Source organism: Colletotrichum lupini, chromosome 7 (genome assembly GCF_023278565.1).
Source record: "Colletotrichum lupini chromosome 7, complete sequence".
In the NCBI taxonomy this organism is placed as follows: Eukaryota; Fungi; Ascomycota; class Sordariomycetes; order Glomerellales; family Glomerellaceae; genus Colletotrichum; species Colletotrichum lupini.
In genome coordinates, this window is record NC_064680.1 from 1,256,530 (window position 1) to 1,270,509 (window position 13,980).

Consider the following 13,980-nt stretch of genomic DNA (forward strand, 5'->3'; position numbering starts at 1 on the left):
TTAATAAGTAATAAATTATATTATTATATATAATAAATTCGCTCTCGCCTATACTCTCGTTAGCTAAGATAATAATATACCCTAATTATAAAATAAGGTCGTTATTATTCGTAAATAACCTATTAATAAAGACGTAGAGCTTATTAGTTATAAGGTCGATCGGGTAGTAAACGAGACCTCGATCGAGATTCGTCTATTACTACTTAAGCTGCTTATTAAGTACCTTAACGTCTCGTTCGGTTAGATCTATAGCCTATACTACCCTAATATAATTAAAAGTCGTCTCGGGTTAATAAATACTTATAATATATACCCCTCGCGCAAGCTTAGCCTTATACTACTTCTTAATATTAGTTACGTTCGGATTAACGAGGTTAATCTTCTTACCCTACCCCTTTTACTAAAAGACGACGTTTTCCCCTTCGATTATAAGAATCCCGCTATTAAATACTAAGGGGGTGTTTATTATAAGGACCTCTTTTAGCTTTATTACGAAGCCCGCTTTCTAAAGCTCCTTATCCTCCTTCTTTATAAAGTTAATATTAAATAGGCCTAATATATCGTTAGTCTATATTCCGACGATCCTAAATTAGTTACCTTTATACTCCGTAATTAGTAAGTACGGGTCGTACGTAGAAGTAACTATTAATAATTAATTAATATAAAAATCGTAGTAAGTAGCTTACTAATAGGTGCCCGATTTTACGAGCTTATATAGTGGCTTAAGCACTTTAATAATCGTGCCTTCTAGGTACTTACTAGCTATTTCCTTCGGTAGATAGGCTAGGATTTTTTTTATAAGCCCTGTGGCCGATTAGGTATAGGCCTAGGTAATATTATAGCTCTAAATCTCGTATCCCTTCTTCCGTAGCAATATTATTATTACTATTATTAATCGTTAGTTATAGCGCTATATAATAAGTAATTATATAAGTAGCGTTACCTTTTTAACGTCGCCGTACCCCTAAATTACGTATTTAGACTTCTCGTACGGCTGGGGTATTCCTTTCCCTTTAATCTCACGAACTATTCGTAATTTAAATATATAGAGGTTTATATGTTTTTCTAAGTTATATGGGATAAATCGATAGACCCCTCGATCGCAAAGAGTGTCTACTTCGATAAGATCTAATCCCTTATACGGCTTTTTAATAGTTATAATTACGCCTTCTTTACGTAATTTAACCGCTAGCTCGAAATCGGCTTTCTTTTTTATTATATAAAAGGTATTAATTACCTCGTCGCTAATAATAAATTGCCGCGTTAGGGCTTATTATTATAGTTTTCTATAACGTCTTATTAGTAATATTAGTGCCCTTTTAGTAATTTCCTCTTCCTCGTCGTCTATTAGTACTATTACGACGATTTTGTTAAGGATAATTTCTTATATCTCTACCGCGGGTTATATAGTTTCCCCTAGCTCTTCTTCTTCTTATAGGTTAGAAATTACCTCGTTAGGATTTATATAATACGGTCTAACTACTATAATTAATACTTTAAGTAGCTAGTTACGATCTCTCGCGACTATATAAGAGCGCTCGTCGACGGAAATTAACTTATATAGCCTAGCCTACTATTAAGTAATTTCGCGCTATACTTATATATTTAAATTTAGTAATATATCTAGATTATCCCCTATATCGGGCCTATTACGCGCAGTAATTGCCTTATTAACTTACCTTCTTACGCTTAAGTCGACCCACCCCCTTTTAGCCACCCCCCCCTTTTAGCCACCCTATTAAAACATAGTATCAAAACATCGCCACTAACTATACTTGATTAATTAACTAACTATCTTCTACTACTATAATAATATAGTTATTATTCTCCCTAGGTAATTCGACCCCTATGAGTCGACTAGGACTAACTAGACGGTCGCTAGAGTCCTCTTAAGCTCTTTATATATCTTAGATATTCGCAAACCTAGTATTTAGGTCTATTAGTATATTTTTCTTTTTCCGCGGCCTTAATCGGTTAACTTTAGCTTTTAGAACTCGAATATAGTACTAAGATATTACTAAATAGTAGGCCTACTTACTAAATGCCTTTTTTACTTTTTTAAATAGTAGTTATTAAGTATTATAGTCTAGACTGAGCTCTGTAAATAACTTTAACTAATCGCAGAGCTCGCTAGCCTTCTTAAGTATTAACTAGTTAATAATAGACGCCGCTAATACCTAGTTAATAGCTTTTTTAGTATTACTAGTCACTTGCCTAGTATTTGCGGTCTTTTTAGTTAGTATAACTAGGTTAAGTAGGACTATTAGATTAGTAAGTAGTCTGGCTATGTTAGGGGGATATAGTCTAGTTACTTTTTACCCACTTCGTATATTTAACGACGTTAGACTAGCTAAACGAGCTTTTTAGTAGTAGCTTAAGAAGTACCGCTTTCTAACGATAGTAGAATTATCTACTATGTCCTCCTTACTAAGCTCCTTCTTATACTTAGACTTAATAGGTCTAAAGATAGCTATATTTAATGGCTAGAGGACATGGGAAGTATATAGTAATAAGAATAGTAAGTAGACGTTATTTCTATAGCATTCCTATATAAATTCTATCGTTATATAACTCCTATAGCTATCTAAAATTAATAGTCGAGGCTTATTAAGTATACTAAGCCCCCTAAGGGGGGGGGTCTTAGTTTATAATAAGAATACTATTTTTAACTACTTAAGGGCAGTCTTATCGGTCGTTTAGCTATTATTTGTTACTATGAACTCCTAATTAGTATAAGGGTTAAGTTTAAGTAGAAACCACTGCTATTATACCGACTTTCCCTTATATATAACTAGTAGTTTAATAGCTCGACTATTAATAGAAATATACTCGATTATAAATACCTAAGTACGCGAACTAGGCTCTTTTTTTCGTACTACTATAGTCTCTACCTTACCCAAAACTAGGCCATTAAATCCCTTACTCTCTAGGATACTAGTCTTATCTATATTATACTTATTAGCCTATTTAATATCGCTAATCTCTAGTATATCGAGTAATTTAAACTATAACTTAATTATATTAGTAATAGCCGTATTTAGACGCCTCGAATCGATAGTACGACTTTTCTAGACCTTAATTAATAGGTTCCTCCTTAAAAAAGCGTCTATCTATCTCTTTTTAAGAGGATTTATATCCCCCTAGGATCTTAGAACTCGCTTAGCGAATTTTATAAGCTATTTATAAGTTAATATAATGCCTAGATTATACTAAATACGAACCCACTAGGCTAGCTAGTCTTCTTACTATAGAAGAAGCCTCTAGAGGTTTGTAAATACTATTACCCTCGTCTAGTAGCCTCTCCTATAGTTACGAAGAGTTAACCTTAGAACTCTGAACTTAATTAAGGCCTAATTAACTAAAAGACCTCTTCTAATAGCCTTAAGAGCCTAAATAACTTCATTTTCAGTATACGAGACTATTATATATTAATAAATAAGTATATAAAAAAGAATTATATTTAGACGATTTTTATAATTATTATAGTAGTTTAAAAATCGTGGGTAGGGTTTTAATGCGGTGGCTAGGATAGAGAAATGGGGTGGCTAAAAGGGGGGGGTGGCTAAAAGAGGGTAGGTCGACTTACCTCGCGCAGTACCCGTATTACTTTTTTAACTACTTAGGCTCGTTAGCTTATACTTAGTAATAATAACGAGACTAAGGTCGTTCTTAAATATACTCTAAATACTAATAACGTTAGTATAAGTCCGTTAGGCCTTATAATATCGTTATAGTATTTAAGTACTATCTAGAGGCATTCGTTATTAGTAGAATCCGGATTTTCCTCTTTAATAATTCTAAACGCCCTTTTTAACTACTAGTATGCCCTTTTTACCTTTTTAATACTATAATACGCTTTGATAGGTACGACTTTTAGCTATATACTATAGGCCGTCATATTATCCCTAAATTCTATTAATTTAAAGCTAGTACTAGCGTCGGTTTTAATGCCGTCTAGCGGTCCTTAGTATATATTAATCTAGCTTTTTCGCAAGGCTACCCACACTTTCTTTACTTATAGATCTTAGAGGAATTACCTTATTTAGAAAGATATAGCTACGTCGATTATATATAGTACTAGCCGACTATTTAAATAGAAGATATCGACGACTATTTCCTAGTTAAAGTTAAGCTTATTATATAATTTAAACTTAAATCTACGTAGGCTTTGCGTATTTATTTAGTATTAGTAATATACTTTCGTTAACTACTCTAGCGCCCCTATTTCGATATTATTATTACCTAATTACTTTAAGAGGTTATATAGCCTCGTAACTAACGGGTACCCGAATCTCTAGTATAGTTTTCTAAGCTTACTTTCCGTTAGGTAATTAATTAACTTCGTATTGTTAATAAGCTTTATAAACGCATGCCCCTATTATCGTTTAACTATTTCGAAGTGCTTACTACTAGAGATTCTGTTCCTTATATTATTAAATATAATACCTAGTCGATCTATATTTTTTAGATATAGGAGAAATAGGGTATTAATAAGCAAAATATAAAAAGTTATCGTTCCGAAATATATCTCTACTTTTACTATACCTAGGGTAACGATTTCCTTATTTAGGCTAAAACTAATCCTCGTAATACCCGCCGTTAACGTATTAAATATTACTAGCGCGATCTTTTATAGTACTTAGAATTACCCTTTTCCTCTAGTTAATTATTACGATACCCTAATATTTAGGATAATCCTATAGAAATCGTCTAGGCTATACCTTTTGCTCGCATAGAATACTTATATAAGCTTAGTATTTAAGGGATCTAAATAATATAAAAAGGACCCCTTTAGCTACCCCTAGATTTACTTAGTACTATATTCCTTTTTTTTAGATATCGAGAGAGATAGCGTCTTCTCTTTAATCATTAAGAGAATAGGCTTTGGCCTTATTAAATTCGCCCTTTTAGCTACTTCTATATTTATTATTTAAGGGACCTTCCCTTATTATTCGTAAATAAAAGCCTACTTATTAAAAGCTTTTACTACCCTCTATTTATTTAGCCTCGTATATCCTCTAGAGACTAACGGGGTAAAAAAAGAGTAGTTAATATCGTCGATTTCGTTATAATTTAATTCGTTAGTATAGGGGGTAAGATCTTCTTTATCTTCCGAATCTCTTATAGGGGGTATATACTTTAGGCCGCTACTTTAGCTACCGTCGCTAAGTTCCGTACCCCCGGATCTACCCTTATATATAATAAGGAATTAGTTAAACTAACGAGGGCTAGTTTTACTATTTACTACCCTCGACTTTTTATACTATTTATATAATTTAGCACGCTCTTCCTTAGAATAGTTACTTAACTAATATTTATCCTTTTTATAAATATAATATTACTTTTTTTATTACTCTATTTATAAGTTAAATCTCTACCTATTTAACGAATCTGGGCCTTTTTACTAGCGATTGCCGTATCTAGCCTCTTTTCTTTTCCTATTATACGTTCGATCGACTTAATATTATTAATAAGGGCCGTTATATACTTAGAAGTAGGTTTAGTATAGTATTCTCGCTTTAATATTAAAGCTAGATCTTAGCCTCGAGTAGAGCGTCTCGTAGTCTTCGGGTACTTAGTATAGAGTGATTTTTACCTCTAATATACGCTAGACTATGGTATAAAAATATCTAACTTTCCGCTCGTTTATCCCCTTATTTAGCTAGGTTTTCGCTAGCTTATTAATTCGATCGATAAGCTCTTTAAAGATCTCTACTCGCAATTTACCCTCTATTATCCTAGCTATAAATATAAAAAAATCGCTCGTAGTTTAAATAAGAGCTCTAGGTTCTTATCGTAGGTCTCGAAGCGGCTTCGGATTATATTAATTATACTAAGAAAGTCGTTTTAATCGAGATTACGTACCGCTTCGTAATAATAGTTATAGGCTTTGCTTACGAGTACGATATTAATTACTGAATAGTATTAATATTCCCTAATTCCGACTTTTTTATAATAATTATAAAATATCGTTAGGGTTTTTTATAAGACCTTATACTTCTCCCTAGAGTATAATTTCTTTTTTAAAAAGATCTTTTTAAGGTCTATGAATTACCTCGTATTTATTATTAGATTTTCGGTATTTATATACGATCCTTGCGTCGCTACGTATTATTAATAACTTCGGGTCGTTTACTTTTTTTTTTATTAACCGATTAGCGCCGAATTTCGTATTAATAGCGGTAACGAGTTATAGATCGAAATAAGTAGAATTATCGATTATCGTACTTCTAGTATTATATTTTGCCCTAGTATATCCTTTTATAATAATAAATTTCCGTTAGTAATTATAGGGAGGAAATCTAGGTCGTTTACCCTTTTTTTAAATTCGTTAAAGTAATTATACGCTCTATCGACCTATACTTAGTTCTATAATACGAATTCCTCCTCTATAATTATCGCTACTAGTATTTCGTATAGCTCTCGCGATTATAATTATACTAATAATACCCCTTACTTCTAAAGGAATTTATTAACTACTTTTATAATTCCTAGGCTTATACTCGCGAACTATTTATCTAGCTAGTAGCTAAGGTCGTTTGCGATCTCGTAGAATAGGGGTTACCCCTATAGCCCCTTTTTTTTATAGACCTTAGTTAAATAGATTAATACCGTATTAATTTACTTACCGTTAGGCCAATCCGCAATTCTATATATTTACGTCCCCTAATAGTCCGGGTTAATATTTACTTACTTATAAGGGATTAAGATTTTATTTAAAATCGGGTTTCGTCTTCTTCTTTCTTACCCTAACTCGCTAAGGGTCGTGCTCTAGCTTATACTTATATTAATAGTTATTAACGTATTTAATCTTAACAAGGATATATTTAATCCGCGCGCTAGTTATAATAAATCCGTACTTTTGCTACTTAACGAATTTATCGGGGTCTAAGAGATTCCTACTTCCTCTTACTATCTCGCTACTACTCTTGTTTTTACTATTTCTAGCGATTATTACTACCTTTTTAGATCGCTAGCTATCGTACCTACTAAAATCCTCCTTTTTATCTAGTATAAAAGGGTAGGTTTTAATAGTCCCTTTTTATAATAATAGCGGTAAATGTTTATATTACTATAAGAAGATATAGTAATTAGTCTCAGGATCTTTACCAGTTACTAATTTCCGCTATCTTATATATTTTTAACCTCCTAAGCCTCGTGCTCTTTATAATCTCTAAATAGCTTCCTTCTTTAACCTACCTTTTCTAGGGCGGTATTCTATAAGAATAGTTAAAAATAGACGCCGTGCGGCTTATAGAAGAGCTATATAAGCTATTAAGAACCGTATAGGCCGTTAAGTATAATTAACAAAGTTAAGCCCTCTTTTTTATAAGATCGTAGATTTTAAAGACTTACCGAAAATACCTACTTATTACTTATACGTAGTAAGGTTAAATACTTTAGAGATCTTATCTTTTATAGCCTCTTAGTACCCTATTTTATATTTTTTAAGTAGTCTTTTTCGTAGCTTAATTATAATTAGGCAATTATCGCTTACTAGCGATCCCTTTTATTACTTAGTTAATTTCTCGAAATTAGTAATCTCGCGCCGGGAGCTAGTATAAAAAGAAGCCCTTTAGCGGCCCTCTAGAAGATTCTTTTTCCTCCCCTTAGATCCTTATCCTTTTGGCCTTTTCTTAGGCTAATAGTGACTCTAGCGGGAGGTCGTAGGACTACTTTAGGGTAGCTACTTTCTTCCTAAGTTAATCTCTAAGATCCGTAATACTCTTAATTCGATACTATTAAGACCTCTTAATCCCCTCCTCCCTTATTAAACCGTCCCCTATATTATATTCCTAAGTAATACCCGGGGGGTAGTTAAGGGAGCTACGAAGAGGTCGTCTAGATCGCGGGCTTAAGGTCGTACTTATAAAATCCTTATAATAATAGACTTTTTTATATACCGTAGATCTCTTAGCTTAATAGCTCCCATAGGGTTACCTTCGCCGCTAAATAAGAATATTTACGTTTAGAGATCCCCTTTTTTAATCGCGCAGTACTCTTTTATACTATACTATTAAGCTCGTTTATTATATTAATTAATTAGGTAAGTAGTCGTTACGTAGGTATTTCCTTCTTCTAATTTAACTAGTTAATTTTTAATTGCGGGCCGGCCGCGGAAAAGTTATTTAATAAAAAAGCTACTCGGGGCAATAATAAAAAGCTAGTTACTTAAGCGGTTCCGTTAATTAACGTATTTTAATATAGTAAACGTTAACTTTTCGTAAGTAATAAAGGGCTATAATTACTCGATTCCGTATAGTATTCGAGAATCGCCTCCTTTTTCGTCTACTTTTATAAGGTTAATTAGTACGAATCTCCTATCTCGTGCGGTATTAAAAAGTCGTCTTTTTTATATAGCGAGATACCTTACTAATCTATAATAATAGAATTTAACTACTAATTAATATTAGTATCCCTATTATAGGGTAGTTAGTTCGAACCGTAGTTAACGAAGAGATTAATTAAACTATATAAATATCTACGTAGTAGGTATAAAAAGGAGGTTCTAACCGTAGGTTGGGCTAGCTACGATAATCGTAAATAGGGCCCCTAATTAGCCCCTGCGCAGTCGGCTGTATGCCGCGGTCGAATTAGACTTCCAATCCGACACATACCACAAAACCCTCCGATGGGACAATTTATTGACCCATCCTTCTGACGTTTGCCCTTTCTCAGATACGATGTACTCAGATTGATGTCATTCAAAGACCACGGAGATCAACCCGATCAATCATATCGATCGACCAAATCAAAGTCCTCATGAGTGGAAAACACCAATATTTCGAATTAATAATCTCCGTAACCCCCCCATGACTCTTGACACCTCCTGAACAAACATCACAATTCCGCCCCGGTCCCCCCCGCCCCCGCAACCTCCAGTCCACCCAAAATGGCGATTCCAGCAGCCGATCGACACCCCTCCGCCAAAGGCAGATCTTTTCTCTTTTCCTCAGCGGTTGCACTTTACTCGTGACCCGGAAGGGCGTTACGGATGGGCAGTACACAGTACCCAAAGTCCACGCTGGTCAATGCGGTGACCAGCTCCAGAGGGACATAGATGGCCGTACTTGCGCCCATCACCCCTCCTCACTCGTGCTTCACGCCCCGCGGCGGGCTTGCCTGATACCCTCTTGCTCGCTCGGAACCCATTCACTCTGCCGATACCACCAGTATGAGGGCTGGCACTCCCTCCGAGATCCAGATATACCTGCGCCCACCGGTCTGCCGCTGAGTGCGGGCGCGCGTCGGCGGCACAGCACGAAGAGGAAAGGGCATGATTCCCCCCTGTGACTTCACCATGCCATCATCGAATCCTCCCTACTCTGACACCAAATTTAGTGACGAGTTCATATCATGAAGAAGGCGAATGACAGGAAAAAGGCGCTCAATGGCTGATGGTAATTGTGAACCGCATATTGCGAAGTTGAAGTCTATATTCGTCCACGGCCACCCGGGCGTCTTGCCCCATTGCACAACATTTTGCGTGTGCAAAGGTTCCGCGATGTCTTGCAATTACATAGATATCAAGGTGGTCCACGACTCAGGCCGTGCTTCAGCCACTCACCACAGAGCGACAAGAAGATGTAACGAGAGGGCCGTACCCGCCTGCCGTGAAGTACTCCGGCAGCTGGGACGACTATGCACTCAAGCTGTGCGCCCCTGGCTGCTGATCAGCATTGTCAGGCAGCGGAATGGGCCAGCGCCTCCTGTGATCTGAAGCGTAGGCCCTCGAAGCTTTCCAATCGCATGAAAAGTCTAGGATATTGCAGTGCCTTCCTTGACTTCAAGTCCTGTTTAAAGGTAGTCCGCGATTTTCAGCCCAACCACCAAAGCCTAAACTGTGGATCTCTGAGCCTGTGTAAGTTGGAGCCCAACCGGTGGATGAATGCGAGTAGGTAGAGCCTGCGCATTGTAATATCAAATTGAACATTCAAATGACATGGCGTCTAACTTCAAGTCGATCTTCAGACTACGATCCTTCAAGGCCTCGAAGCAGCAGATGAAACTTGAGTATCTTTGTTGCAGATATCGAGCCAGATTATGGATGCTACGTCCAGGCCCGTATCAGGAACCCGTTGGTCAGGAAACCCCAATGCTGATCTAAAGATCCTAGCAAGGTGCATTTTCCGGGGTGAGAAACAAGATGGCCCAGCCCGCCCTGACTATAATGACTTCATAGTGGACATTGCAGCCTCGGAATTTGTGGAAACTCACTTGTCTGCAGTGTTGTTCCAAAAGGTGCCGGGGCAAACGGTCCTATGGCTGAAGAGTTCTGCAACCCGCCGCAAATGGGTTCGGAGAGACTGCCGTAAAGGATGGTCTCGCGACGTCAGGATATACGTTGCCGCGGCTCAAGGAGGCAAGCGCCCGACTGGCTCGTCAACGTTGTGATTAAACGTCCGCACTATTGTCGTGTTGCCATCCAAACGGTCGACTCAGGAGATGGTTCAAGGCCGTTTATTTCGAGACGCCGGGGGCCAATGGCGATGGAGTGATGATGTGACGTGCCACGTGCCCGATTGCAGCATTGTGCAGTCCGTCCTGCGGTCGCTATTCTGCCACAGGCGTGGGGGCAAAAGGCATGACGTCAAAGGGGTGTTTCGCATCACTTTGGAGGTTTGGAGCGAGGCACATGAACGCAGCTGTATTGTCTCTTCGTAATTTCAACGCGCGTTTACAACGTCCAACCTGCAGAGTAGCAACAAGTAGGCTGCGCCAAGGGGTAGGCCTGTCCATTCGTCATGACGATCATCTCGGGACGGCGTTGGGCGCGCCGGGATGGTGAGCCCCATCTCGCTCTGATGATCGTGAATGCAGCATGTTCCACCAGCGACAGTCTCAAGGAGCAGGGCGGACCATGTAGCCGATTTGGGTTGTCCGAGTTTGACTTTGTAAGTCGCGTCAAGCGAGCTGAATAACAGGCGCGTCGTTATTATCATCATCTCTCGAGCCTTGAATACTCGGTATTAGGTTTGCATTAGAAACCCCCGTGGCCGCAATGTTGATCCCTTAGAACGCTCACTCTTCGATGATGTTTGCGCGTAGCTGTTGACTAAGCCAAAGCTGATGAGAAACCATGTCCGACGACGAGGATTCGCCGAGACTTGTTGCTATCGATTTCAAGTCGTTGGGCCCATTGAATCCAATGCTGGCTTACCCGTCGCGAGATGTATCGCAGTGTGAACTGATCTCTGTTTGCCATACTCCCGAGGTATGTTTAGCTGAGAAAGCACAGCAGTTCGACTGGGATGGGACGAGATGTAGAGTGATTTGATAAACTAATAATGACCCCCCCTAGTTAAGGTAAGAGTCCCGTGCATAATAGTAAGTACTTAGTTATTAATAGATCCCTGAGTAAATTTTTAGCTAATTAAGGGCTAGAAATATTTTATTATATAATTATTTAATTATTAATTTAAATATTATAAGTTTTATATAATAAGGGAATATATTATTTTACGCTTTACTAAATTATTTTAAAAATATTTCTTAATTATATCTCTTTTTAATTATACTAAAATTCGCTTATTATTACTAATTTTATAAAATTATTCTTATAAGACTTATTTATTATATATAATAATAATATTATTTTAATACTTTTATTTTAGTAAAACGAATTTAATTTATTATAAAATATTTAAAAAGATTTATATTATAATAGCGTATTTATTTTATATCCTAATTTTTATAAATATTAAGCTTTTATTTATGAAGAGTTAATTAAATAAGTAAGTATTATATAAATTAGATTTTTATACTAAATATTAATATAATACTTAGGTTATAAATAATAATTCCGATAATTATATTATTATTTTTAATAGCTTAAATATCCGTACTAAAACTTAAAATAACCGAGGTATTATTATAATATAATAGCTTTAATATATAGTTAATATACTTAAGTTTCCTCTAACTATTAATAATAAAGATATACTTATTATCTTAACTAAAGCCTTATTTATAAAAGAAATTGAGCGGCTATAGGATATAGTATATTTAACTTTTTATTTTTTAATATTAAGAATTATTAAAGAATAGTAAATTTAATATAATACCCGATAAGGTATTATTAGTTTTTTAATAATTAGTATTATTTTAAGAGATATATTTATAATACGATATTATTATACTTATTAAAGTAATAAAGCTTATTTATATATACCTTATAACGACTTTTATTATATAATTATTTTAAAGGACCTTGTTAAGAAGTATAATATATTACGAAATAGAGTTAAAATATTTAATATTATAAAAAAGATTATTAAGTAAGTCCGGTTATTTAAAAAAAAACATTTTAAAAACGTTTTAAAAACGTTTTAAGAATATTTTTAATCGTTTTTTTTTAAATAAAGTACTATTTATACTGCACACGCTAGATTTAAAAAAGGCGTTATATATTGAAAATAAAATGCGATATACTTCCTTAAACTAAAGAAAATATAATATAATATATATATAAAATTACTTAATAAGATAATATAAATAATTTATAAAAGACTTAATAAGAGCTTATTAGTTTTTAATAATAGATCTTATTATACTAAAATTCGCATCTTTTATAAAGACTTATAAATTACTACTTTTATCTAATTTTATTAAATTAGAAATATTATATATAATATATTAAAGTAGCTATAAATAAAACGAATACGTAATTTATAGAAGAAAGGGGTTAAGAATATTATATATTTATATCGAATTGTTAAAAACGTCCTATTTATAATAAGCTTATTAAATATTTTATTGAAAAATAAGGCTAAGTTATTACTAACTAAATAAAACTTATTTTAAACTACTATTTAAACTTAAAATAATAAAGTATTTTATTAAATATTAATCCTTTATTTTAAAAGATATTAAAATAATACTATTTATTATTTTAACGTTTTATAATAAATATAACTATTCTCTATTATTACTAAATAAAACCCTAAAAGCTATTATTTAAAATATTTTTTAAGTTCTTTAAAAGATTAATAAACTAAATACGAGTCTAAACGTCTTTTTTTAGTCTCCTTAACTCTAAGAATTCCTAACTAAGAATAAGAGGTAAATAATTATAAATATTTATTAAAGCCTTATAAAAATAGACTTTTTATAATACATTATTTATAAATAATAGATTTTTTTATTTCTGAAGAGAAATTAGACCTTAGTTCTTATATTATAATAAAGAAAAAAGTAAATAAGTAAATATATAAAAGTTTTTTTATAAATATAAAAAAATAGCTATTTTAATATTATAATAAGTATATAGTATATTTAGTATACGTACTAATCTAATATTAACTATATAGTTATTTACTTTTTTTAAAAATAAATAAAATAATAGAAGTTTAATAATATAAAGTCGTTTATAATTAATATAAACTATAAATATATAAAAGGTATAGGTTAGTAAGAAATTATCTAGGGCTAATATAGCTAGAATAATAAAAAAGATATATTATAATACGAGAAATGTTTCCGAAATGTTTCTTAACCTTTATTTTGAAATTATTAATATATTATTTATAAAGCTCTGCTTCTTATATAGGTCTATATAAATACTAAAACTATAAATATATATTATTATATATTTTAAGCTATATTTAATATTTTAAAATAAAAATATTAAGTTTAGGTTTAATAAAAATATATTTATAGAACTAGCCTTTTTAGAGTTATTTTAAATTAAGTAAATATAGTAATTAAGGGCTTAAGTAAATACTTTATTAAAAAGTTTAACCTTTAATAAATATAGCTTACGTAGGTCTAAAACTATATATACTTATATTACGTATATTTTAAAAAAAGTATCAAAGAACTCTTAGGTAAAAATTATTTTCGTAATATAAACTCTATTTATAATATATTAATATCTTTTTTAAAATATTAAATAATACCTAACTATAACGAGCTATATAATATAATTTATTATAAATATCATATCTTATTATATATAGCTTATAATAAAAACATTTTAAA

At 33.3% G+C, this 13,980-nt stretch overlaps 1 protein-coding gene across 1 annotated transcript; it reads right to left on the reverse strand.

The window, feature by feature from the left end:
• Nucleotides 1-10,554: 10,554 nt before the first annotated feature.
• CLUP02_13396 (uncharacterized protein) lies at nt 10,555-11,206 on the reverse strand (the record flags this gene model as incomplete). Its single annotated transcript, XM_049292335.1, has 4 exons — nt 10,555-10,612; nt 10,683-10,914; nt 11,027-11,114; nt 11,162-11,206. 4 exons carry the CDS (start codon nt 11,204-11,206, stop codon nt 10,555-10,557), a joined length of 423 nt encoding a protein of 140 aa, XP_049149481.1.
• Nucleotides 11,207-13,980: the final 2,774 nt, after the last annotated feature.